General features: G+C 41.5%; 1 protein-coding gene across 3 annotated transcripts; it reads right to left on the minus strand.

Moving 5' to 3' along the window:
• Positions 1-295: 295 nt before the first annotated feature.
• Positions 296-24,183, minus strand: WIPI2 (WD repeat domain, phosphoinositide interacting 2). Of its 3 annotated transcripts, none has more exons than XM_026116121.2 (12): positions 23,906-24,183; positions 15,141-15,223; positions 10,311-10,480; positions 8,631-8,727; positions 7,901-7,998; positions 7,353-7,445; positions 6,490-6,560; positions 5,291-5,398; positions 4,379-4,543; positions 3,288-3,395; positions 1,850-1,947; positions 296-1,000 (listed from the first exon to the last, which is right to left on the minus strand). In XM_026116121.2, exons 1-12 carry the CDS (start codon positions 23,977-23,979, stop codon positions 888-890), a joined length of 1,278 nt encoding a protein of 425 aa, XP_025971906.1. In that variant the 5' UTR covers positions 23,980-24,183; the 3' UTR covers positions 296-887. The 3 variants fall into 3 exon arrangements, with proteins under 3 accessions (XP_025971906.1, XP_025971905.1, XP_064376230.1); XM_026116120.2 differs by having other exon boundaries at positions 1,817-1,947; positions 23,906-24,182; XM_064520160.1 differs by lacking the exons at positions 8,631-8,727; positions 10,311-10,480 and having other exon boundaries at positions 1,817-1,947.
• Positions 24,184-26,480: the final 2,297 nt, after the last annotated feature.

Here is a 26,480-nt window from a genome sequence, read left to right on the forward strand (position 1 = left end):
AAGATTATTGCTACTCTGACATGGACATAAAATAATCTATAGGAGAGAAAGTGCATGCCACATCATCTTCAGAAATACCCACAAGTATACTGGCTACTACAAACTACAGACACCTAAGTACTAAAGGCATACATACAAGAAAATCTCTAGCTATTCCTCCTTCGTTCTAGCCTTCTCCCTGCACTGATTTTTTTTTCTGCCTTGCACAGGCAATGCCTTTCTACATTCTATATCCTTGTGCAGGGAAGGACTTTCAGTTTTCCATCCCAGCAAACAGAACACTCCCACAAATACACAACATTCAGAAGGAATTTTAATTAACAAAATGGTCCAGGAAAGGGGAGGAAAAACCCAAAAAACAGGCCATTGCATTTGAAAGGTTGCATGTCAGTCACTAGGTATGCCTGCAAGCCCATGCACAGGAAACCGTTTGGACCTTTGTCAGTGCAGAACTAGTCTCAGCTTCCAGAACCGTATCTCTACTCCTTCCTTATATAAGCTAAATATTATATACATATATAAAAAAAATACAAACTTGAGTCTGTTATAAAGTGGCTTCTCTTTCTCTCTCTCCCTCTCCTATGCTTGCTTGGCACATGAACGCATGCAAAGCTAGTAGGCTCTGAGGGCTGCACAAACAGCAAGTTTTGGCAACAAAAAAAACGCGGCTAAAATAGATAAGCAAGATTAAAAGCCACTGAATTGAAAATCATATATTTTTCCAATGGTATAGAATTAGAACTACAGCTACGACTTTTAAAACTTAAAGAGAGTCTGTCATCCTCTCTCCCAGCTCATGTCAAAGTTCATAGCAGCATAACACGAGATTCCTCAAGAAGTATCAAGCCAGTGTTCTCTGCTTCAGGAGTGAGTTCACAGGTCAAAGTTTAGTCCGTCCGAAGAATCATGGGGGGATGTTCACTGTCTTCATCCAATCTTAGTGCGTTGGTTTCATCTTCCAGGCAAGATCCACCCACAGCACCCAGGTCATCTGTATAGGCTGCAGAGAAAAGAGTAAGTAGTTGAGGGATCCGCAGCACAAACTGAAGCTTGGATCCAAGAAAGTGACCGATTCAAGCTGAAGTACCAGACATTGAAACAGCTTCATTGCCATCCTGCGTTTGCCTTCATCATGAACCTTACCTCTCCAAGCCAAAAGCAGTTTCTGACCAAACTTCAGAGCTCCACGTGTGCAGAATGCATGCTGTTTTTCTATTCCCACCTGCAAACTACAACAGCTGCAACCGCAGCATTGATGCTGCATGTGCAGACTATGCTTCCTCTGCAGCTGAAGCTGAGACTTGAGTGCCATACAAAGATAACTCTGTATGCTCAGGCTCCATTCACTTGAGGAACTCCAGCGTTAACCAAATTCTCACTTGCTCAATTTAACAGGACAGGGAATCATGGTAAAAGGTCACCATTTTCACAGAGGAACTGTGGGAGCACTTACCACAGACCTGGTAAAATAAGGGCTGTAGTTCAGGTGCTTTCCACAAGGTCTGGGTGCAGAACTCTTGTATGAGGTAATTATGTGCTGGGCACCTCAAAAAACATTTGGCAAATACTGCAAATATTGCAGTGACCAACCACAATCCAAGACAAAGTTCTACCCAGGAAGTAGCAAAGATCACTGATCCATCTAGATGAGGCAACTGTACATCACAGATGCTCTTTCCCTACTGCTCACCAATGCTTCACACATCACATCGATAGTTACGAAAGCTCAGTGTTGAAACAGAAGAGCTCAAGCAGCCATCTAGAATGAAACAATATGCAGAGGTGCTCTCTGCCCCATTTCCAGCCTTCTCCTTACCATGCCTTGTGGGTGAGGAAGGCACATATGTACCTTTAGTCACAGCAGCACTGTACGTCTGTGCCACCAATGGTCGGTCATGGGATGCAGACTCTAAAATTTCGTTGGCTGGCTCCATGCTGCCATCAAGCCTACCAAGCAGAGAGAGGTTAGCTGGAGAGGTGATCTACCTGGGTCCAATACGGCTTTAGCTAACAGCTACACTAGAACAGCTCATTAGACATGCAGGAATAATATATGTACACATGTAACATGAGAAACTTTGTCCCTTCAGGAATGGCAGGCATCTTTTCCCATCCCCTGTGCTATGTATCACTTGCACTATGACAGAAGTATCACACCATTCCAGAGGACTGTCAAGAAGGCATCTTTCTGACTATATTTCATATTTAACACTGAAGACACGTCAACCATGCATTTACCTCTGGCACGGTATCAGGATCTAAATCCTAGCAGTTGATGCCAGGGAAAAAATGACTCAGACTCCATGTTTAAAAAAAAGAAAAACAAACAAAAGACAAAAAACAAAAGCAAGCAAGCAAAAAAAGAAAGAAAGAAAGAAAGAAAACAACCACCACCAGTCCAATCAGCACTGTTACAGATTGTCTCTTGAACTCTGTCCGCAACAGAAGCGGTTGCTTCACATACACTGGAAAACCCTCCTAGTGAAGCTAATAGACCATTTCAGAGATTAAGAACTTGATAAAAGCTTCACTCTAAACAGACATTGCTTCATCCCCAAGTGAAAGCGCAGATCAAGCCTTGAAGTGTTCAGATAAAAGTTTTCTAAGAGATCCATTCTTGACCAATATTACACAGCTGACAGAACTTGCAGACGTGAATCATCAGCATGAGTTAGTGGCTTTAATTCAATGATTGATCATAAAGGTAATCCAATCGTATCACCCTGTCTGTTCCCTCCAGACCTTAGAATAACAAGGCCTTGTTGTATTTCCCTGAACCATTCTACAGTACTGCTACAAAATACATTGTTTGGCTGGTCTCATATGAGCAAGGAAATTTAATAAAGATACCTGTGGAGAGAGAATACAGGTAATTCCATAGGTTAGACTCCCCTCTGTAAAATGAAAATAATGCCTCTTTCATCTCTGTCACTACTTCATTTATTGATGAAGTGGATGGTGTGTCAGACATTTCAAATTCTTGCCAGAGTAACTCAACTTAAACTGCCAAGTAAGAGGAAATAGGAGCATACAGCTAACAATGATTGACTCTTCACTGCAATCAGACAGTGTTAAGTTTCTGCTGGTACAGCGGTGCTTAGTGTAGTAGATACTAGGAAGAAGATGCAGGGGATTCTGAAGGTACTCATTAATGTCACAGGTCTGAAAAAAAATTAGTTTAAAGAAATGAGCTGTTCTAGGTTAGACTTTGGCAGCAAGGAAATAAATTTAAGAACCAATTGCATTTTGTAAAGAAATCCAGCAGTCCTCAGCTCACGTGAACTTACTTGTGCTGCTTCATTAGTGTGCACTCTCCTCCTTCTTGGGGGTCTAGGTTGTACATGTAGAGATACCCATCAGCAGCTCCCACCAATAAACGAGGGATCTTCTGAATTCTAGAAGGGTTTATGGGAGAGCAATAGAAATGAAGAACATGGGTTTCATATCAGCAAAGAGCCTCCCTCCTCCCTCTCTGATTTTAAGCCACTATTTTCCACATTCTTACTTCTAGATAAGGAATACACAGACAGAGCACCTAGAAAGGAACTGTGTGCAAAGGAGTAAGGCATAACCACTCCATGGAGCTAATGGGATGCCATGGGAATCAGTCAACTCATACATAACACAGTAAAACAAATTTAGAAGTTACCGTCCTGTCACCAGCTTTGTGCAACTCTGCAGACGAATATCATAACATGAAGTATTTACTTATTTCATAAACATTACAAGGCTTAATTATTGCTCACACTGTGCCTTGAGATCAGAGAGGAGAAAGTACAAACATTAAGTCAATCTAGCATAAAACTATAAAACTCCCTACAAAATAAGTTTACTACTGCTCAGCTTATTGCTTTGGGAGCTGTGCCAAATGGGTCCTGCCTTTGGTGAAGACAGAATAAAGACTACATTTAGACATCACAATTAACTTTAAATGAACGCTAAGACATTAGCTGTTATTTTAGAGACCAGAATAATATGAAATTGATTTCAAAGACTTCTTTAACAGAGAGTTAACAGATTCTGCAATTTAGCAACAGAAAATACTTTAGAGTTATACGGACTAATATTGTAAGTGCCATAAGCCCATGGGTGTGTTCTCAAAACCCTTCTTTCAAAATTAAAAGACATCATCTTTAAACAATGGTTAGAAATAGCCTATTGCACATTCAAAAATTATGCTCCTCCCTGGACCGTGAGGTTAGCGCTCTCACACAGTTCCTGAACTGAAAGAGGCCTTGAAATAATTACAGATGAACCAATGCTCTGCATATTACCCACTTTGGTGGAGATGAGGTACATCCTACAATGTCAGCATTTCCCTAGCTCAATAGTGGCAGCCCAAGCAGGTGGCGAATGCAGTTTCAATTTCTTTACTCACGTAGCAAGCGCACAGATGTTTTTGTGTCCGCAGAACGGCAGGCGAACCGTAGCAAAGGCTCTACCCTGGTTGAACATTTCTGTGACTTGAGAGGGCAGATAGCTTGTTGAGGCCATGAGCACTTTTCCAAAGTAACCTGTCCAGGTTGTAGGCTCTTCCTGAGGTCTACGGTGCAGAAAAAGGCAAGGGGGAGCGGGGAGAGAAAAGACTCTGACTTTGGCTTCACATTGTGGAGACAGAGGTGTAAGCACTTTGAAACCTTTATTTCTGAAGATGTTAAGCAGTTACTTTGTTTCTCTTCAGAAATAACTAATACTGTTGAGAAGTCCGATATACTCCATTTATGCTAAGGGCACATGTGTCTTACAATACCCTCAGCCTGTTGCTGAAGAAAGTTTAGAGTAAACTGACACTTTTGTTTATAAAACTGTATTTCATAATGTTTGTTACACACAAGCAAGATCCACTGGGAAGTACTATACCTCATCAAGTTTTTATTCATCTGTTTATCATTAACTAAATCATTGTCTCCAATACCTTCCAGAGAAATTATAAATAAGAACGTTTAACAACCTGTTGCCTTTTAAATCCCTATAGGCAGCTGGAAGGTATTGCTGAGGCAGTTATTCCCATATCCATGGGTGAAGAGGCAAAACACAAACTGAAAACATTTAACTGTCTCACATTCCTCTGTCAAGGACACCCGATTTCCCCTTGGTAGAAATACCTTTTCTATTCACTAAAACAGCGTGCAACTCAGCAGCAGCAGCCAATTCATAACTGACTTGCTATGCCCTTAATTTTAAAGAAGTGTTCAAAAGAAGTCTGACTATACTTTGGAGAACACATCCTGTCAAGTATAATCAATTTAAAAGCCTTTCTCGAATAATCTAAAGCACCTTTGAAACCTACTTTTCTTTCACAGTCTCAAGTTTGAAGATATGCACTGTCTCTGTGTTACTGGATGCAGACAGAAACATGCCATCCATGCTGAAAGCCAACGAACAGATGCTCACACACCTAGAGGGAAAAAAAAACAAAAAAGAAACAAAACCCAACCCCCCCAAACATTGAGGCATTAGTATTGACATTCAAACGCTGTATCAACTGGTGGAAGAAGAAAGGTATGTTAAGTATCTCATGATGCTTAAGTGGGAGTATTAATTCTCCACACTGCTAGGCAGGAGTCTCTGTACATTCACCGCTAAGGAGCTCTACGACGTTCACAAACTGCAGCATGAGAGCTCGGAAGAACTCTGGCAGTGTAGCAGGATCACTTGCTTTTTTTCCCCTCGTATCAGAGACTGCAGGTCACTCACAATTAAGCCAACGCATCTAAAGGATCTGTATAATTAAGCAGCTTTCTCAATCATCACTGCTTTGCAAATAAGAAAACCTTTCTACAGTAAGCCTTCCTATTCACTGATGCTGTCTTAAGGTATTTCAAGAGCAAAATCCCTAATCATGACTTTCAACTCTGACATATATTAGATTCAGGATCAATTAGCAAGTCTGAACCCAGACTTACCTCTGCATAGAATCCAGAAGAACTACATAGTTACTACTACCATAAGCTACAATATCACATCAGAGACTTCCAATGATCACAGTGCTAGCAAGATTTAGAAGAGTGTGAAAACATTAGCTGCGCTGCCCCTGCTTCACACCCCCATTTTGTTATGGAACTGCAATCTATCCCAAATGATCCCCCAGTGATCTCAAGGAAACTAGCATAATGGTCTCAAGAGAAGTTGCACTATGGAAACCAAATACAGGAATCAGTTATTTGAAATAACTATTCAGAAAACATGGCAGCCATATGTAAAGAATGCTATATACCTTACAAAAGGTGACTCATTTAAACAAGTGCCCTCACCAATACATTTTCAAAAGGCAAGAGTAAGTACAATTCTGAATGGAATAATTTGTAGGATAGACAAATCCAAGGGAGGGAAATTAGAAGACATTCAATCTGAACACGTTATAAGCATACAGGTAGGGGCGAAAGATGATGAAAGAAGGCAAAAAAAAATCTGGATGCCAACTCAACTGTAGAACATACCGAAGATCTACTGCAAGGAATGAGCCTTAACTAGTTATTTGAACTTTACCTCTTCACTCCCCTTCGGAATTCAAAAAGTTTCTGTCCCTCTGGAATGGAAAATACTCTGATCACTGTCCCCTGTAAAGAAAAAAAAAAATTTACCCCCAATTCCCAAAACTGTTTTTCATTTCAAGTACCTGCATTGTGCATTAGCTCTGGTGAACAGTGAAATCACAAGCAATAACCCATTTTGCTATAAACTTACCACAGTTGAGGTACACCACACACTAACACAAAATATTTATGGAACTTATTCCTAGGAAGTATTTGAAGAGCAGAGAAATGAGAGGTGAGAGCTACTAATGTAAGAACAAGCTAGGCATCAAGCACAGCCCCTTCTTTTATCATATTTAATCATGAAAACAATCGCGCTACCCACTAGTACAATCACCTGGACATATTTCTGCCTTTATCAGGTGAAAGCATGTTACATCTCTAGATTCTATCTGAACAGGAGAGGCCTCACATTTTCTAGTTTATACAGTTCAAAGGGACAAGAATTCATCGTCATGTGCTAAAGACAGGAAAGATGCTTCTCTCTGACTTTAACTGCCTTGTTTTCATTAGGGAGACAGCATCAAAACAACTAATATCTAATAAATATCCTGCACTAATGGCAGGAACATTTAGACGATTGCCCTGATTACAGTCAGATTAAAATGTATTTATTTAAATAACCTTATTACCCAACATTTCACAGCACGAAAATTGTGTCAAATATCATTAACAGCTCTTAGATTTGTCATTATAACTGTAAGCCTTCCTTTTTGGCACTTGTACAGCAGTAGTGCATTTTTAAACTTCCTTAAAATGCTTTGAAACAAATTCCGTTTCGATCGCTGTAGATAAGTCCATAAAAAGCCACCTTACCTTTTCTGACGCAGTGGCAAGTTTAGTACCACTTGCGTCAAATGCCAAAGCAGCCAAGGGACTGTCATGAGCTGGGATCATATTGGCAGCTCTCTGCAGGAGTGAATCAATAGAATAGAATCTTAGTATAGCACAGATTAAGAGCTACATGTTCACAGCTTAATCCTCTATATACAAGAACATTTAAGGCAAATATAGGTCTTACTTTGTGAGCAACAACCTCAATACTTGTCTCAGCAACTGTAAAGTAACGGTATAAAAATTATCACTGAAGCATGAACACCAATGTGCAGAGGAAGGCTACTTAAAAATAAAATTCAAATACAAGTTACTGTATTTCTACTCTACCTATATGCCTAACTCCACTCATGAAATATTAATATCTATTTTTTTTTGCCAACTTTCTGTTAAGTCCAGCTATAACAGATACTGCAAATTGTAGTAGGGGGAGCTAACCTGAGTGTCTAGTAATTCTTCTCCGAGAAGGTTAAATCATTTCTAAAAACTGCATCTTTAAAAGCAGAAGCAGTATTCATAAAGACCCATACCAGATTGATGGTGTCGAAGACCTGTACTTCTCCAATAGTTGCACTCCCTGGGTAGGCCAGGTAGCAGTTGTCATTGTTTATTGATAATGCACACAATCCTAGAGGGATAAGAAAAAGAGAATAAAAAAGAGGCGAATTCCAAAACTTATGTAGCAGAGCTTTTGATTCTTTATGTTTGAATATTGCAAACATCAGTTCAAATCATTCTCACAAGGTACTGACAGAAACAGGAAAAAGGACGAGTAATCTCAGGGTCAACCTGCAACACACCCAACAGTTGACTATAAAGACTAATGCAGTTTAATAGGAAGTAAAAAGAACCGTACAAAACCACTAAAAACTACAGTTACTGATGAAGAGCTGAACTTCCCAAGCTCACCATGACTCCGGAAGCACTAACCTGACATACGCTTTTAACTGTAACAAATTCAGGCAACGTCTAGCTTGTGAGGACCTCTACTTCTCCTTTCTGAGCTAAGATTTTGTAACATCCACCTAGGAAACAAGGATACCAGGAAGATACAGCTCAACGGATGGGCAGAACCTGCCATTTGTTCCTAAAATCTCACCTGGACTGAATGAGCAGACTTTACCACAACACTTGGGTACTTGCCACTTTCATTTCAAAAAGGAATTAACAATGCTTTAGTTCCCTCTAGGAAACAGAGTCATAAACAGACACAGAATACACTTTTTTTAGAGTTATGTTAGGGTCTAACAAAACATTTACCTGCAGGATTGGGAGGTGTCTCCCTGATTGTATGTAATACCTTCATGTCTCGTATATTGTGTATATAAAGAGACTCTTCCAGACATACTATCAGCCTCTAGACAAGGGAAAGAAGATGAAATGCTAGTGTAAAACCAGAGTTTATATGAAGTTACCAATCCTAAAAAAATTGTGCCCAAAATGCAGTAGGTACCTTCCAATAGAGAAAAGACTGTACCTACCTGATGGGAAGAAATAAGAGTCTGATAGAAGATACACAAGAGAGACCTCTTGACAAGGCTTCAACAGCACAATACTACACTCAGTCACTTGAACTGACCAGTGCACTTGACTCCTCTCAACCACGCTAGTGCAAATTGATTTAAGTGAAAATCATTTATATTACTAGTTTAAATCAGCAAACTAGAAGCCTTCCTTTAAAGCCATTTCATTGTTATTCTACACCTGCCCTCATGTATTTTCCTCCCCAAAAGCAAAATTCTTACATATGGACATAATTTTCTGCTTTGGCTAAACAGAAAAATATACAAGACATACCTTTTTTAAGCTAGTTACAGAGCCTAATGCTTTCTCGTATTCTTTAATCTTTGGGAAGGACTTTTTTTTAAACTTGGATTAAGTTCAGTATCTCATTTGTGCTTTGTTAGACTACATCTAGACGACTAACAAGACAATTACCCATTTCACGCTACCTCACTATGCCAGAAATCTAATTGGCCACTATGCCCCTTGTGATTTTAAACAGGAATCTCATCTTCTCAGAACTCATTGCAGGGGGAGAATGAAAAAGAGGATCTCTTCCTTCAGATGCCATTTTCTCACTTTGAATGATCCAGTTCAATACAGAGAAGCTTGTATGTGCAGCAGAGGCTACTGATGATTTAGTAGTATGTCAAAGTATGGTTGCCGGTACCCAGCACAAAAACTTCACTAGTTCAGTGATACCACTTTCTTAACAATTCAGTAAAACATTACAAAAGTGAATGTATAACAACTCAAATTTTAAAGTTGAGGCCTAAACAGGAATGGTCAGTTTCACTTAGTTTTTACATTTAGGATCATAGGATGATTCAGGTTGGAAGGGACTTAAGGAGGCCTCTGGACCAACCTCCTGCTCAAAACAGGGTCAGCTACGAGGTCAGACCAGGTTACTCAGGACTTTCTAAGCAAAGACAAATACAAAACAAAAACCACTTAACCTAATATGTTTACTCAGATGCCATATGATTTTATGCAAGTTTGAAACCCACTTCCTCAGTGAGATATATGATGTTAATCCCCATGTCCCCAAACCAAGACACAACGAACAATGTTTACACTGCGAATGAACAGACCAAGCAGCTTTGCCTAAATTAGGTTCTGGTACATATCTGAGGGCCATACTAACAACTTGAATACTTTTTATGTGAGACACTAAAATTTTAAAGAATTGCACAGAAGTTTCCTATCGGTTTTTGGGAAGATGCCACAGGAGACTTTTCATGTGAATATTAACACCTGACCTTTTCATTTGTGTGAAATCATATCGAGTGTCTATGCACCTTTCCAAACTATAACTGGAAAAGTAAAAATTTCAAATAGCAACTCTGTCACCAAGGGCAGGGGGGAGTAGGCAGAGAAAGTGCCAGTAAGACCCACAATCCCTCCCCTTGTTTTCACCCAGTCAAAATTACTACTCACCTGTCTATTGAGTTTCACAGCCAAGATGGTGTTGGAGTAACTGTAGTTGCAAATCTCAGTCCCCTTCTTAAAGTGACAAACTTTCAGCTTGCGTGGAGCTTTAAGGCTAACTATGGCCACCAGACTACTGGAGAACAGTCTCTCCACAATGCACACATCTTCTGTGTCAGCTGAGACATCACAATAAGGGGGGAAAAATAGAGGGAGATTTCAGGGAAGATGATGATGCACATTACAGGAAATAACTAAGAAAATATTGCCTAAGAAAACAAACATTCTGGTGCAACAGGTCACTAAGTGAAAGTGGGATGCAGGATGGGTTTTTAAAGCAAAAAAAGCTACACAGTGAATGCTGATTTACAAGAGCAGCCTTTTTCAGACATCATGCAACTTCAGAACACAGTGTCTACTTTTTTTTTCTCCATTGATCCAGAAGAAAAAGTTGCAAAATGATGTAAAATACCAAGCTGTCAAACTCCAGGATCTTACAACCTTCTGATTATCTCTTCACATACCCTGCCAAAAACCTACACTTACCTAGATTTCTGTGATGCAGTGCATGAGAAGATTTTTGGTGACAAACAACAAAGCATTTCTGCACACAGATCCACAAAGATTACTGTATTCAAAAAAGCTGGTAAACTCATTTGCTCTAAGGCTGCTTGAGCCACTGATCAGTAGGTGTATATTTTTAAACACATACCTTTTACTTGATAGTCCCTAAAACCACTTTGAACAGGAACCACTGAAGCACAGCATGTACGTGCAGCCATAAAGTAGCTTTATTTTTTCATGTGTTCTACCACGAAAACACTGGAGGCAAAGGAGGAACACAGACTCACTATTCAGAGTTTGGGCAAAACAGCAGGAGGGAGTGGAATCCAGGCTCTCCAGTAAAGCAGTTCTTCCAGAGCATCTGATTATAGACCGGTATGAGACCGAGGTGGTAGGAACCCAAGGCCCATCATCAGTTACCCTGGTACTTGTTTCCCCCTCCCTTCCCGAGGTTTCCCTCAGAAAGCTGTCTGGACATGCTTTTCAGAGCAGTTTTTAAATAGCCAAGAACAGTTCAGAACAGTATGGGAACATTTTGAGCACTGAGGCAATCAAAGAAAACAGAAAGCCCATTCCCTTGCTAGACAAATGGCAGTTCCTAGCAAAGCTAGCTGCACGTATTCATTTGATACTAAAGCACAATGAAGAGTCATTAAACATCAGAAGGAAGCAGAAGAGTTTTACTAGATCTCTAGAGCTATCTGCTACATCTGCCATTCCATTACAGAACTGAACCGAGACAAGCTATTCGAGCCTTCGGCCTTGGTCCATTATAGCAGTCAAACTTCTCAGAAACCAGTATTTGGATTAGCACAATGCTTCATACTTTCCAAACAGGAATACTGCCAGAAAAAAAAAAAAAAAGTTACTTCTGAGGGCTTCTGTTTTGGCCAATAGATGCAAACAACTAACATGTTCTCATCACCAAAGACAGAAATTCCCTGAAAAAATGTTATCCCTCCTGCAGTCTCAGCATATGACAATGCCACCACCATGTAACATATCTGGTTTTAAAGTGATTACTCTGGGCAGTTATTTCAGAAAAAATTGAAAACATTTAAATTCTGTAAGCTCTTCTGAGAGACAGTATGCAAAAACAGCCTCCTTAGGGAAAAGAAGCTGGTTAATACTAAGCTTTTTCAGTACTCCATGCAACAGAATTGACTTTTATCCAAATACTCTATCAATATAATATTTTTCCAGAGAGGCTTTGAGAATGCAGTTTCCTCATTTCTGCATCTGGGATAGTGTGTTTTAGCAATAATTTCGTTTTCAAATTATACTCCGTTTTCTTGATGCCACAAACACCACATGAAAAGTGGCACAGGTCCATGTCCCTTGAACTAGTCTGGTAACATAACTTGTACTGTAAGATGTTCAATAATCTTTTATCAGATTTCCATCTACCCCAGGAACCCTTCGTAATTTCACAGGAGTTAGACAACCAGCATAAAGAGACCCAAAACAGTCTGACTGCTCCCTATTCCTAGGGAGGGGGAAGTCAGCTTCTTTCCCCATCCAGGAACAACTGTGGTACAGCTGCTGAGATTTTCTTAAACTCTCCCATGGTTGGCAGGAGAACAGGTATTTCAGAGCAGAAACAGCAGCAGAAATTTAGATGGAAAAAGTGTTGTACTGCACTGCGCTGCAATGATGCAAATTAGCCAGCAGAGAAGGCAGGCAGGGAAGAGCACTGCTAAGAATTAAGCACCCACAAAAGCTTGAAGAAAAACTTTCAGAGAAGATCCTTAAAAACTAGAGAAATTTCTTCAGTCTTTTAAGAAAAGACTTACTATATTACAATACGGACGGTATTTTCAGAGAAAAGCTTTGTGATGGGCCTTTAATCAGGTTCACCTTAAAAATAAGGGATGCATCTCTGTTCCTTTGTCTTCCCGTAACAGGAACAAATAAGTGATATAATCTCTTCATGGCTGCCAAGTCATACATGCTTTCTACGAGAAATCATTCAAGTAAAGTACCAGGCTATACTGCACATGTTATGTCCAGCTGATCTGAATTAATCATATTTTTAGAAGCACTAGTTAAGCCCTACAGTAATGTAGTTAATTACCTTTCCCCCCCCCCCCCCCATTTGTATACTATTCCTTACTCTGTACAAGTGAGGATTACTAAAAGCCTCAGATTGAAAATACAGTCAGAACAAAGAGCAGGACTGTAAAATGATTTAAGTATCAGCATGGGGAGAACAAGCAAATACATAACAAGATTACGGCTTTATAAACACAAGCACGCAGCACCACAGACAAGGGCTGGTTAGAACCAGATAGATAATGATCAGCTGTGCTTTTATTCAATTTTTAATCCAAGAACAAAGCAGGCTATAAGCATTCATTATGCCTTAAAGCACCCTCCACTATAATACTTATTTCTACAGGGGGATCAGCTGGGTAGGGAGTTAGGTGACTTTTAGTCACAGTGATGAGAGCAGACAGAGAAGCTTCCCATTCTTTTCAGTCCTGCTTTCAAGCACAAGACTGCTACAGCATGTTCCTCAGTTCACTTTAGACATCTACATAGGAACTTGCAGATCCACCTGGGCAGGGGGGAAAGGAGCCCTGAAAAATGGCTCACCCAGAACAACATGAAGTTTTTAGAACCACTTACCAACTAAGCTGGGTTGGCAGAAGAGAATAGAAAGCCTCAACAAACCTTTCCTACATGGACTGAGGTACCCAATAGGCAGGAAGTCCTCTACCTCCAGATCAAGGCTACAGCTTTAAACAGGCATTATTTTCAACCCCAAGACTCAAAATTATTTAACAAGTAATTACACAGAAAAAATAAAAATATCTAAGTCCTCAGATCTGCTGCAGAAATTGCATGTCCTACGAGCAGAGGTAAAGTCAGGATGGCTTACACAGCTCAAACTATCCATTTTCTACTAAAAGTTATCCTGCACTCTGTGCTCTACATTTATAGTCCTAATGCTCATGGAAGAAAACTTCTAACACAAAAGAAGTTACACCAATAAAGGCAGCCTAGAACAATTCCAACACAGGACTGGAATCAGCAGATGTAAATGTAATCCCAGCTACTTTAACAGTCTGCCACAAGATTTTGAGCATAGCATTTTATCTAATCTGTACTTTTTCTTTCAAGGACAACCTTAGAAGAAACAGCTCTGCAAAGTTCAGTCTCTCTCAGTACGTTTATTCAGCATCTCATATAATGGAAATCATCTTCATTGAAGTCTCTTAGGGTCATATCAGGCCAGATACTATAAGTGCCTAAGATACTACAGAAGTCAAGTACCTTTACTAACCAGTATGACCAGACCATGACTCAAACAGACAGATGTAGCTGCAACACCTAAATTAAGCTGACCACAGGTGCCTAATTTGAACTTCATAATTACTTCTCTCCATTGACTGTATACAGAATCAGGCTGTCACCACAGGTAACAGGTGATCTGAGTCACACCATTTTCAAACTTAAGATGCCACAAGGTCAGGTCACTTAGGGAATGGAGTCTGAAGACAAGTCTTCTGTAGCATGATATGTTAGGATCCTACTACAAACCCTGGCACCACAGTTTCTGGTACTATCCGTTCACATAGAGTTTATAGGAAAGCAAGGATACTCATGCACAGCATTCATAGCTTGTTTACTGGCATCTCAAAAAAAGAGAAGAGGATGAACTCCTGGCAAAACAGGGGATAACACTTCTCCCCAGAGCCTCCCCCCTTTTCATTTCATATCCTATTCAACTGTGACCAGTAATGGAAGAGTTCCTGGAATTTAGATTATTCCTCTTTTGGGTGAGAAAGCCTTCGGCTATCATGCTCAAAATCATTTTTCTAACAGCAAGTAGTAGAGTCAAAATTAAACAAAGTTAATAACCAAGGCTTCAGGTTTTCTGATAAATAAATGTGTATCAGTGGTTGCCTGCCCCGAAAGCCAGGATAAAGATCCCAAACACTCTCCTGGCCCACTGAATTTTGTTGTACTCAGTTGCTAATCTCACTACTGGCCATAAAATTACAAAAGCAAATAGTCCTTCTCATAACTATTAAGAGATTTCACAGCATACTCCCTAATTTTAAATGTATAACACCGATATGTAATTTTACTCTGTCAACAATCAATTGTTTTATATTTGTGTGATATTTCATCATAAACTTAAGGTTCCTCTCATGTGACTCTCAAACAACCTGTGAAAAAATGAAACATACCTTATTCTTCCTGAATTAAGTCAGCTGATGGAATTAAAAAAAAAGGGGGGGGGGAGAAGAAAGAGAAATAGATACTCACTGCATTCATATATTTGCTCTAATTTGTCCACAGAAGAAAGAGAGAAGAATTTGTAGCCTGATTTACTGCCAACAGCAAGGGATCTGGAAAAGAAACAAGCAAGTCAGGAACAGAAATAAAATCTGCTATGAAATACCCTTGGATAGATTCCTACCCTATTCTAAAACTCCCACTGGGGTAGCCCAGTAGGAACAGCAAGGAAAAAAAAATACAAGTCTCCTGAAGTATGAAATAGCTTCAGAGTTACTCCAAGTGTGGAATCCTATTTCATGTTTTTGGACATGAGAGTTCACAGCTTAATTTAAGCCTGCCACTCAGTTCTTATGGGCAACTTCTCCCTATCATTCCACATAAACTGAAACTGAAAGATGACTTGAGTAACGCAATGCAAACCAATTACATCATTACCTTATCATGACAGATGACCTACAAGAAACCCCTTTTAAACTGGGATTGTCTGAGGATTTCACATTGCAACCTTCCCCAACCACCCCAAAATAATTTTCGAGTTAAAAAAATAAAAAGGAATTAAAGACTGCCAACTCTAATTTTCCTCTGGTTTTATCTGATGACATTCAAACATGTCCCAAGAACAAAGTTAGGTCTCAACCTTACAAACATTCATGCCAAATCTTTGATTGGAGGCGTTTGCTCAAAAATACTAGTCACTGATGTTAAACAGATTTTAACATTAGTAGAACGTTAGAAAACTACCTACAAACCTCTCTTTCCTCTATTACTCCATTTTCACACTTAGCTCACAGACCATTTAATTGCTTTTGCTTTTCCAGTCAGAGTCAAAGACAGGTTTTGAATTTTTGGCCAGGAAAACCTTTAGGCTTGTCTTGCAGATCTTGGTACATGAAAGCAGAAGATGGCACATTCTTATTTCCCCTCTCCCCTTGGAAGATGATTTTAAATCACAGAAAAAGAAAACAATGAATAGTTTTACACAAGTGTATTACTATGCTTTTAGTTCATATATTTAGTATCAGGGACATATAAAACAAATCATTCGCTTCCAATAAGCTGTATTTTGATATACTAAACCGTCAAGTCCTGCAGCACAAGGCAGAAGGCAAAGCCAGCCAGTCGCCCTGCCACACTACCCTGCTGAACTCAGTACCCAGGAGTCACTGCAATTCAGGTGCACTGACAATCAGCTCTGCATTTAGAATATAATGCAGATTCCTAGATTTCTTGCTCTTTCTATATTCCTGCTCCTGGCTCCAGAAGTGAGCCTTTTAAACTTCGAGGATCTCCGGAGATTAAGAGCTGTTACTAACGTGGCTCTCTCAAATTAAAGTTCCAAGCTATGAAGTGAACTGCTGTATTACACTATGACCTCCTCTTCTAGGAGAAATACAGCTGGCACAGTCTGGTTAAGAAACCATACTTAGGAAGATTTAAATGCTCAAATTAAAATACACACCATCTAGGCAGGAAGAATAAGCCTCTCCAGAATCAGTAACTGTGATATTAAATAAGCATATCAGGCTTAAAGACAGAGAAGCAACTGTGAAAAACATATTCCATTGCCACTCTAAGTCACCCTAGAAACACTAAATTTAATTTTATTTTAGACGAAATTGATAAGCTCAACATACGGTATCTGATGAGTCACCAGAAGCTCCTTAGCATCGTTCTTAACAAGTTTTTGGACAACTCAATGAAAATCCAAATTCTGTGAAACATATGAATCTAATTCAAAAAAAGTCACGAGTTAGCTCTTCTTAGATTGTCTACTGCTTCCCTCGAAAGAAAGCTGAATGCAGAATGACATTAAAACTGTCACTTCAAAGGCAAACAAGCACTCAACCGAGTTAAAAATAAGCAGAGTCACAAGGCTCCTTGCAATATAAACACTCTACAAAAGACACAGGGCGATTTCCTCACGGAGAATTCCACATTGCCTAGTAATACACTAACAAATAGCTAAGTTGATTCCTGTACAGTATTTATAGCTTTAAGTACACAATATTGCTGTATCACTCTTCCAGTGACAGTATCCTTGGAATCAGAAAGCAATCCCTATCTTCCCTGTCCTACTGACTACCCATACTTCATTTAACTGAGCTTTAAACAAGGCACTGCAAGCGGTATACACAATAACAAAAATCATTAGGCAGGGTAATAGCCAAAAAGGAAAAGCCACAGAACTGCTCTCCCCATGCACTGCAACCAATTTTTATATTTTCTTTCTGGATCAAGGTGAGGAGGAAGAAAACATTCGCTTATGCAGGAAAGTTTCACAAGCTGTGTCAGCAGAATTAAACTTGTTTCAGTACACAAGCATAACAGCAAAGCTAACCAATTTTGTTCAAAAATACCATTTTTGGTTTTGCAGTTTTTTTTTAAGTGCTCTCAAATTACTTATTAGACAATTGGAAAAGGGCTTTGTATATGTAGTAAGAGAATCCACTAGGCTAAGTTACACTGCTATAACCATAATGATTTAAACTCCTCATCTTCCCTCACACTGATATTACACTTAAGCCCTTAAGACACCTGATAGCTATTTAAATGACCAAATCCCACAGTGATGTCCAAGTATCTAGCCAAAAGTTACCTCACCTCCTAAAAATGTGCAACCGTATGGGAAGAAATAAGATCAATATTCCATTCAGCTATTGCTCAAACAGACAGCGGCCAACAAGAAGAAAGTGAAGTTTAACAGAAGCTCCTTCTACAGTGTGGGTGCTATGTTTTATTACCACCAATTTTCAGATGTTGATGAGACTGAAATTGAAAATAAAATCAATATCTAAAAAAATTATCATTTTTCCTTCCAGCATCATGCTATACACATGCGGTTTAGGCCTATTATGTGTAGCCCCTATTACAGCCTCCTTGTATTATAGATTGTGAGCTATTTCCTCATCAGTTGTCTACTCAGTACAAAATTACCAATATAGCCATGATTTATGAAGCTGTGTTTACTCACTTTTTTCAAAGACCATACTGTAGTCTGATCCAAGACTATATAAACCTTGAGAGCATTTTTAAGAGAAGCTGTCATAAAGAGAGTTAACCGCATCAAGCAAATAGTGTTTTGAGATATTTCACACACTCATTTCAAGATGCTGACATTCACTGTGAAGTACACTCACCTAGAGTGAGAAATCAGCTGATTCAACCTCTGTGGCTATTTTAAAACAAGTTTTTTCAGATGAGGTAGAAATTGGTACAGGTTTTCTTTCACTTCTTTAATATAAATACCAAAAGGAAGAAAACCAGTTTTTCCTTTCCATATCATAAAGGTCTTGAATTATTAATCAGAAAGATTCTAAGGGCAACCTTCTCAAAGATTAAAATCAATTGCAGCTGCAGTACAGACATCACTTGAGAAGTCATTACTACTTTAACTGGTTAATTAAACCTACTTTCATGATGATACAGTCTCATTACACTAATGCTCCATCCCATTTCAAAACCAACGTAGATTTCTAGAGAAAAAAACATTAGTGAACAAAGGCTTCTGATGAAGAGGGAAGGGAAAAAAACCAAAACAATGAAGTGGCATAAGAAAAAAAAACTATTTAAAAAGCTTACTTTGCTTTATTTTCCCCTCTCCCAAACATATGGTGAAACCAAAGTTACAACATCTTGCAGACATGCCTGAAATACAAACATTCTTGATCTTTCTATTAAGACAAGAGCCAAATACAGAAACTCTAGTATGTTCAACACTTACCAGCACCACTCTGAAAACCTACAGGAGATTTTTCCATTGGTCTTACATAAAAATAAACAAACAAACCACCACACACCCCAAACCCCACAAATTTAAATCTGCTACAGCAAGAGAAGGCCAGAATTTCCATCACTTAACAGGCAGCAATAGTTTTGCACTACAGAAAGTTCATAATCCGAGCAAACATCACTACTCTTAAGAGCTAAGTGATATCTTTCCTCTATTTTTCCTTTAGCCTTAAACCCTCCTTGGAATAAAGATCTGTCCTGTCTTGATTTTTTCAGGAATCACAATGAATGACACCTGAACCTAGGAGAAATGAAGGCAGAGAAGTGAACGCTCAGCTCACCTTTTTTCTTTTTATCACAAGCATACATACAAGAAAAATAAAAGTGAGGCTGTGATACAGAAGCCCAAGCATCATATGGCAAGGGAATTACAATACAACTTCAGTAACACGAAGCATGCTATAAAACTTTAGCTGTATACACTTTTTGCTCACAACACAGAATCAAACCAATTTATTTGGGCAAGAAAGGGCAGAGTTAAATCAGAAAGAACAGATATATGGAACTACATGAGACAACTATCTGTCCATACATAAATGGGAGCAGAGACTGAACACGATGTTGTCAATAACATGTATCAATGTTTTCATTAGAAGTCCAAACTCAAGGTTTTATGTTGTACTTGAGTCAGGAGTCTGTTTTGAAAACTGCAGCGACTATTTTGTTCCCAAGTACTATCACTTTCATTTAAAAAAAAAAGCAGCAATTCAAACCTCTCTAAAGTCTACTAACTTGTGTAATTTCACAAGTAGGTTGCTTTCTTCCTTAAATACAACCTGTAGGCCATTCAAGTGAATCTTTAGGTTTTTTTTCAATGGTATTTCTCTAGAAATATTTGTGTAACAATTTAAAGACTAGAAGTTTTACCTATTTTATATCTATATGTAAATCTTGAGATCTTAGAATTATGCTTTGGTTAGAAAGTTAGATACTTCCATTACAACTGGTCATGCTTACATTTATGAAAAAGTTAAACTCATCTCACAGAAATGCATATAAGCTTTCAAACCCACAATGTAAGTCTGTAATAATAGTTCTCCCGGACATAATACAAACAACACTTAGCTTAAAATGGTACTCTACCAAATGTATATAGCTAAAGATTTGTAGCTGCTAGAATATACTTGCACCAAGATCACCTGTAAGCTTCTACTGCACAGTTTTGCCAGGATACCTGAATTGTGATCAGTTACTTCACTTTTATCTGCAGCCTCTTAATCAAAAAATGCCAGTCACGATGAGTTGTGCAATGACTGATTCACATGGGAGAAAGGCCAGGTCCAAAACAAGCAAATTCTCATCTTCTGAAAATGACCTTCTCCATGTTTTACTTAATAAGAATGTATTATATCAAAGAGAACCCACAAACCAACCCCTTCTGCTGAATTATAGATAGGGTGTTTTTCAAGCAGAGTCCCAGTCTCAGTCAATAATTCAAAATTCTAACGTAAATAAAGCTTTGGGCAACATGAAATAAAAAGGCAAGACAAGTCTCTTGGAATAATATCTATGTCATTACAAGCTAATGTTACTATATACAGCATTCATGAATGAACATTAAAAAGTGGCAGGTCTGGAAAAAAAACGATAAAGGGGATACTGGCTTCTATCACAAGGAATTGCAACAACTGAGAAAACCTACAGCAACTTGTATGTTGAGAACATTCTTCCAACAATGAAAAAAAATCAATTTCCCAAGAGTATAAAATAGTACTGTAGGTTCATCTCCTTCCTAGAAGATGTAGTAATTTATTACCAAACCCTTTGTAAAGCTCAGAAAAAGTTAGGTGAGACCTATTTTTTCCAGCAACAAGTACCATCTTTCCCTTACACGAGGCAATTGGGACTACTATTTAGGCAAGGAAGACACATTTGAACATAAGTGGAACTGGCACCTTGCTGAAGCTGAAGGCAAAAGCTTTAAGTGTAATAGCAAAGCTCCCATGTCGTTTATCTTTCAGTTTTGTCTGTCAGTGATCTTTCCAAGAGCACACTTTAAAACACTACATGAGTTCTACTGACTAGGAAGATGTAAATAAAGCTTATCTTTCTTATACTGATTGAAAGAACATGCATTTGTTTACCTTGTCTGTCTTGAAAAACGGATTCTATTTACTTGTAAGAAAGTTGAAAATAAGTATGCTTTCTGGCACTCAGCATGGGAAAACGTAATTCATTCCTAATAAGAGTTCTTCTCAGCTCTTCTGAGCTGGCAAATTGTGATTTTCCAGATATTTGTAATAACATGCTAATAGACCCAGAAGGTTGACTTCTCATTTCTCTATTCAAACAAGAAACTAAGACAGACCATGTGGGGGGGGGGGGGGGGGGGGAGGAAAAAAAAACAAAAAAAAACCCCAGAAAACTTCTATAACTCAATTAAATTCTACTCACTTTAAGAACCAGAATACATCTTGTTTTTTCAGGTCACACCACACTGGACAATGTTTTAGTAAGAAATTGCTCTCAAAGATGTCTTTAAGACTCGCTGTTTTTACATTTTTCTTCTTAAACAGATTTCTTTCAAGATATTTTATCAGAAAGAAAGGGATACTTATTCCACATCATCTACCTATCCTATTTCTCCCAATGAGAATGACCTTTCACATATTCTTATAATTTTGAGACAAAAAAAAAAAGAAAAAGAACAGGCACCTTTTTCTCATTATATAGTTTCTATAATAGATAACTGAAACCCCAAAAGATGCCAGGAGGGCAAGAAAGACTTAGTAGTCCAAGATTTTGACTTATAAAGACTATATATGGGCTAGAACTGGATTGCTTTAAAATATAATTGCATCATCACAAAAATTTCCCTGTCAGCCATTCTCAAGATGGTTGGGTTTTTTGATTTTAATCTAGCCACACAATGGAAGATAGAATGTTGAAAGCAAAACGCAGCTATAACATGAAAATTCAAAAAAATTTTTTCTCCATATTTAGGAAAAAAATGTGGAAACTAGCATACATAATGGAGAATTAGAAAGAAAAAAGAAAACCATCAGTCACATCACCCCCCCTTTCTCTTTACTCTTTCAATAAAAAAAGTTAAAAAGCTGATAATCACACTTCACTCTTCCTTGACAGAAAAACATTTCTTCTAATAGCCTTTCAAATAAAATTACATCAGAAAACTATTTTCCCTACTAAGCTAACTGAACGTTTCAAGTTGTACAAGCTGAAGACCGAGATAAGCTTATATTATGTTTGTTTTCCTTTTCCTTCAGGCTCCGGTCAGTTCTCAAGTCAAGCCTACAGCTGTCTTGTTCAAAAGAAATATATTCTTGTCTTGTGACAACTTGGTGATATTTAACTATACACAGTTTTCCACAAAGCTAAGGAGCAAGTGAAAATAGGCACTAGCTTTAAGCAAGCAGAAATAATAAAGCTTTTAAATCATCAAGTTGGGCGGCACAGTTTAACTTCAAGAAGTTATATAATGGTCTTTACAAATTCCAACAGACAGAAGTGACAGATTTCCCAGTTATTATGACTTGTTTTATCTAATAATAGGTGGGGGGGGGAAAAAAATATATCTGAGCACAACATGGGCATGTACGTTCAATGACAGAGTGAGCTTTATATGGTACCCAATAAAAAGCATGAAAAGCAGTTGCAAAAATCTTTGGCTTCAATCAACAGAATAGATTGATAATGATTTACTTACAAATGTGTAGAAGACTACCTCTCCCCATGTCATATATCATAAGTTATTTACTTTTAAAGTCTCCTGTCTCAAGTCTATTCAGCCCCACTTGTTCTTTTCACCCCAGAATCCCCAATATAACCTACAAAAGCAAATACGGCTTTTCCTTGTGATGCAAGAGATGTGGCCTCTCTCCTCAATTTTAGCAGTCACCACAAGCAATCTTCTTGCCTTCACAAATTTCCATACACTACAATATACGCTGAAAAGAAAGTCAAAGCTATTGTGAGAACAAGTTACTACTGCTTATAAAACTAACAAATAAGTTGTTAGAATTCCCACCCCCCCAAATCCACAAGTGGATTACATTCTATGATCCCAGTCTGAGATCATTTCCTCTTACTCACTTCCTAAAACAAAACTCCTCCTTCTTTCTTATGTATAAGTTCCTTTAGGTTATTCCCAGTCTCATCTCTTAAATATTCAAAATAGTCCCATCCTCCTTTGAAGAACCTTGATTAATCCAGTTCCTACTATCAGCACCTCTTAAATAAAAAATATTGCTCTAAAATACCCCACATAAAAATTAATATACCATAATTAAATATACTGTAACAGTCAAGTATTTTTGAGGATGCATGGCATGACCATTTGACTCTTTCTAGAACTGAAACAAACTACAGAAGCAACTCCAGTTTCAAGGACTATATTTCCCTCTATACAAAAAGGCTCAAACCCCAAGAGAAGCATATGCTCATAAAAATACCGCTAAGCCTACAGCATACTGCTTCACCACAGAGAGCAGGTGAAAATAAAAAAAGCTATATGAAGGGACAGCAGCAACAAGCTGCAGACCAAGTCTCAGCAACTCCAGGAAGACTTTGGGCCCTCACGTTATCTCAGCCTGTTCTAAAGGGCTGGGCATCTCCACGAAGCAAAAACAACCCTTCCTCCTGCTTTCAGAGTAAGAGGTAGTGATGTTTCCCACGTACAACGAGAAGGATAAGCTCCCTGGGGGAGCAGCCTGGGGGAGGGAAGGAGGGAGGCAACGTGCTACAAACCACAGCTCAAGCAACTATTAGCTCCGCTCTGCATCCTTAAGGGAGCGGCCCTAACACCCCACAGCTCCGGTGGGCGGAGGGGAGGGTTAGGGATGAGACAGACCCCGGCCCCGCTCCGGGGCACCGAGCGAAGAGGCGCGGAGGCCCCTACAACGGGAGGGGGACGGAACCAGCGTGTGTGTGTGTGGGGGACCACACAGACTGCTCGCGACCCCCCGTCACATCCCCCCCCGCAACGGCTGAGCCCCCTCAGCCCCCCCTTCGCCGCCGCGCCCCCCCGGGCGCCGCCCCCTTACGTGTTGTCCTGGTTGAAGTTGGCGAAGAGCAGCTGGCCGTTGCCGGCTTCGCCGCTCTGACTGGCCAAGTTCATGGCGGCGGCGGGACGGCCCTCGCCACCCCCGTCCGGCGGGGGGACGCCCGCAGCAGGCGGCGCGGCTCAGCCCCGGCGGCTCCGGCCCCCGCCGCGCACCGGCGGCCTCCTCATGCCCGCGCAGCGCCTTGTTTACGCTCCGGGCAGCGGCGCGGCCCCGCGCCTGCGCCGCCCCGCCCCTCCCCAGCAGCCTCCGCCGCCGCGCAGGCGCCCTTGGGCGCGGCCCGCCTCTCGGCCACCGTACTGCCGCTGCGCATGCGCCCGCCCCGGGGCGGGGAAGGCGGGCGGGCGGCAGGGAGAAGCTGCGCATGCGCCCAGGTGGTGGCGCCGAACTTGGTTGGGAGAAGGGGCGAAGCGGCGTTGTAAAGCTAAGCAGGCGCCCTCGGGGTCGGCCGCTGGATGGGAGACCGGGAGGCACTCAGGGCGCCGCGCTCCGTGCCAGGGCGCTGCAAGGGCATTGCTAACGCGTCGCCGTCGGCGTTGTGTGGCCAAGGCCTTTCCCCGATGCTCTTGATTTCCCACTCTGCCCTGTGCGCAGCGCTCTCCCTCCATTCCTCCCTGGCACGGGGGAGCCAGAAACCCAGCCTGAGTTCTGCTGCGACAAACTCACCCTCTGCCCAGGTTTCAGTGGCTGCAGTTGTCATTTAACACACCTCTCCCTGCCAGCTCCAGCCTCCCAGGCCCTTAACCCTGCCTAGTTCAAGCGGAAAGTCCTGCTGCGCTGTGCAGGCAGTGATGCTTCCCATCGGGATGGTCCCAAGGAGCGCGCTGCTCCGAGCAGCCGCCTCCATCCCGCCTCCCCGTCGGACTGCCGGGCCCCAGCACGGCCCTCCTCCCTTTCCCTGCCACCGGTGCAGCAGGCAGGGGATGGCAACCTTCAGGGCCACTTGGGGCTGCTGGTCCCGCCCGGAGCAGGCGCTGGCGGCGGCTCCGTGTCCCGTGCGGGCTCGCGGGAGACTCCCGAGGGAGAGGCGGCAGGACGCGGCTGGTGTCCGCGTGCCAGGCGGGACAACGCAGCCCACAAGCGGGTGGGACAGCAACGCCACCCGACTACCACCTCCTCGCAGTTCGGGGGCACCCGCTTCCCCGGAATGAGCAAGTGGCAGAAAAATGCAAATCCTTTTTCGCTTCAGCAAGGCGGCGGTGGGAGCCCTCCGGACAGGCTGCTTGCTCACAGTACCGCTTTTTAATGCTTTGCCCCTTATCTCACCCGAACATCCCGGGGCCTCAAGGCATTTTGCAAAGACCGAAGCGAGAAACCGCAGAGCGCGCAGCCAAGCGTGCGAGCGTCGTCCGCGGACGGGGAAGCTCGAGCGCGGGGCGCAAAGTGACATGCTCGAGCAGGCAGCAGAGCCGTGCCCAGGGTCTCCAGCGTCGAGCCCAGCGGTCATTTTCTCGTTGCACGGTTCCATCCTGCCGGCGTCTTTGCAGTTCTGCTTCGTACCACGGGAGGTCACCAAGGCTTAGCGGATGTGGCAGCCCCCCGCGCTGCGTCCTCGCTCCTCAAATTCCCGTCTCCTGGCACGCGGGCCTGGAAACAGATTGCAGCTGGGTGTAGGCTGGCATATGCCAAGGATGCTGGAGAGTGCCATAAATTCTTGTGGGCAAAGTTATTCATGGCAAGGGACAGATTTTTTCCCCATCTGGGCTTTTGTTAACGCGACCGCAAATCTCCGTCTAACTGCTGGTGCTTGGGTTTTATTTCTCGTGCTGGAGCAAAGCCTCCCGAGGCCCCGCAGGCAGCAGGAGAGGCTCCGCGGTGCCCGTGTTACACACGCTGCCTTTTGCAGAGCTCACGACGTGCAAAAGTTCGCGAAGCAAACTGTGCAGTGCTTTCCCAGTGGGTGAGCAGGGGACGCTGGTGTCCCCTCCTTGGGCTAGCTTGTCCAGTCTGGCCTGGGAGTGACACTCGCAAGCGGGGAATAACAGAGCCACTGGGACCGACTACCTGCAAAACCCAGCCGACAGCGTGGGGACGCGCCGGCCCCCCGCTCCGACCTGCCCCCCTGCCTCAGCGGGACGCTGAAAAGGGCCCCTGAAAAGAGCCCCCTGAAAAGGGCTCAGGGGTCCCCAGAGGCGTCTCCAGCTATGCGACTCCTGCGTATTTTGGGACCTTGCTTGTTTTGGGGAGCGAGCAGCTCTGCGCTGGCTTCGTGGCCCATTCCCCCTCTAAAGCAAAACTCCGCTCAAGAGTCCCTGTTTTGGTGATATTAAAAAAAATGCCGCTACATATGAATGCAAGGGGACGGTTTTCCTGCTCCTGAATCTTGGAAACTCTCCTTGATATAATTAGCAATTATTCAGATCTTTGCAAGAAGGAGGGAGGCAGCCTGCGATGGAGGAGGAGAGGAAAGCAAGCCGGTCCCCGGGGCAGCCGGTACTCGTGGGAGGGATGTGTCTGGGCCGGCTCCCAGGGCGGCGTGCGAATGACCTCCCTGTCTCCCACCACGGAGCAGGTCTCGGCCGTGTGTGATTCTCCAGCCGTGAGATTTGGAGGCAGC

Source organism: Dromaius novaehollandiae, chromosome 14 (genome assembly GCF_036370855.1).
Source record: "Dromaius novaehollandiae isolate bDroNov1 chromosome 14, bDroNov1.hap1, whole genome shotgun sequence".
Taxonomy (NCBI): domain Eukaryota; kingdom Metazoa; phylum Chordata; class Aves; order Casuariiformes; family Dromaiidae; genus Dromaius; species Dromaius novaehollandiae.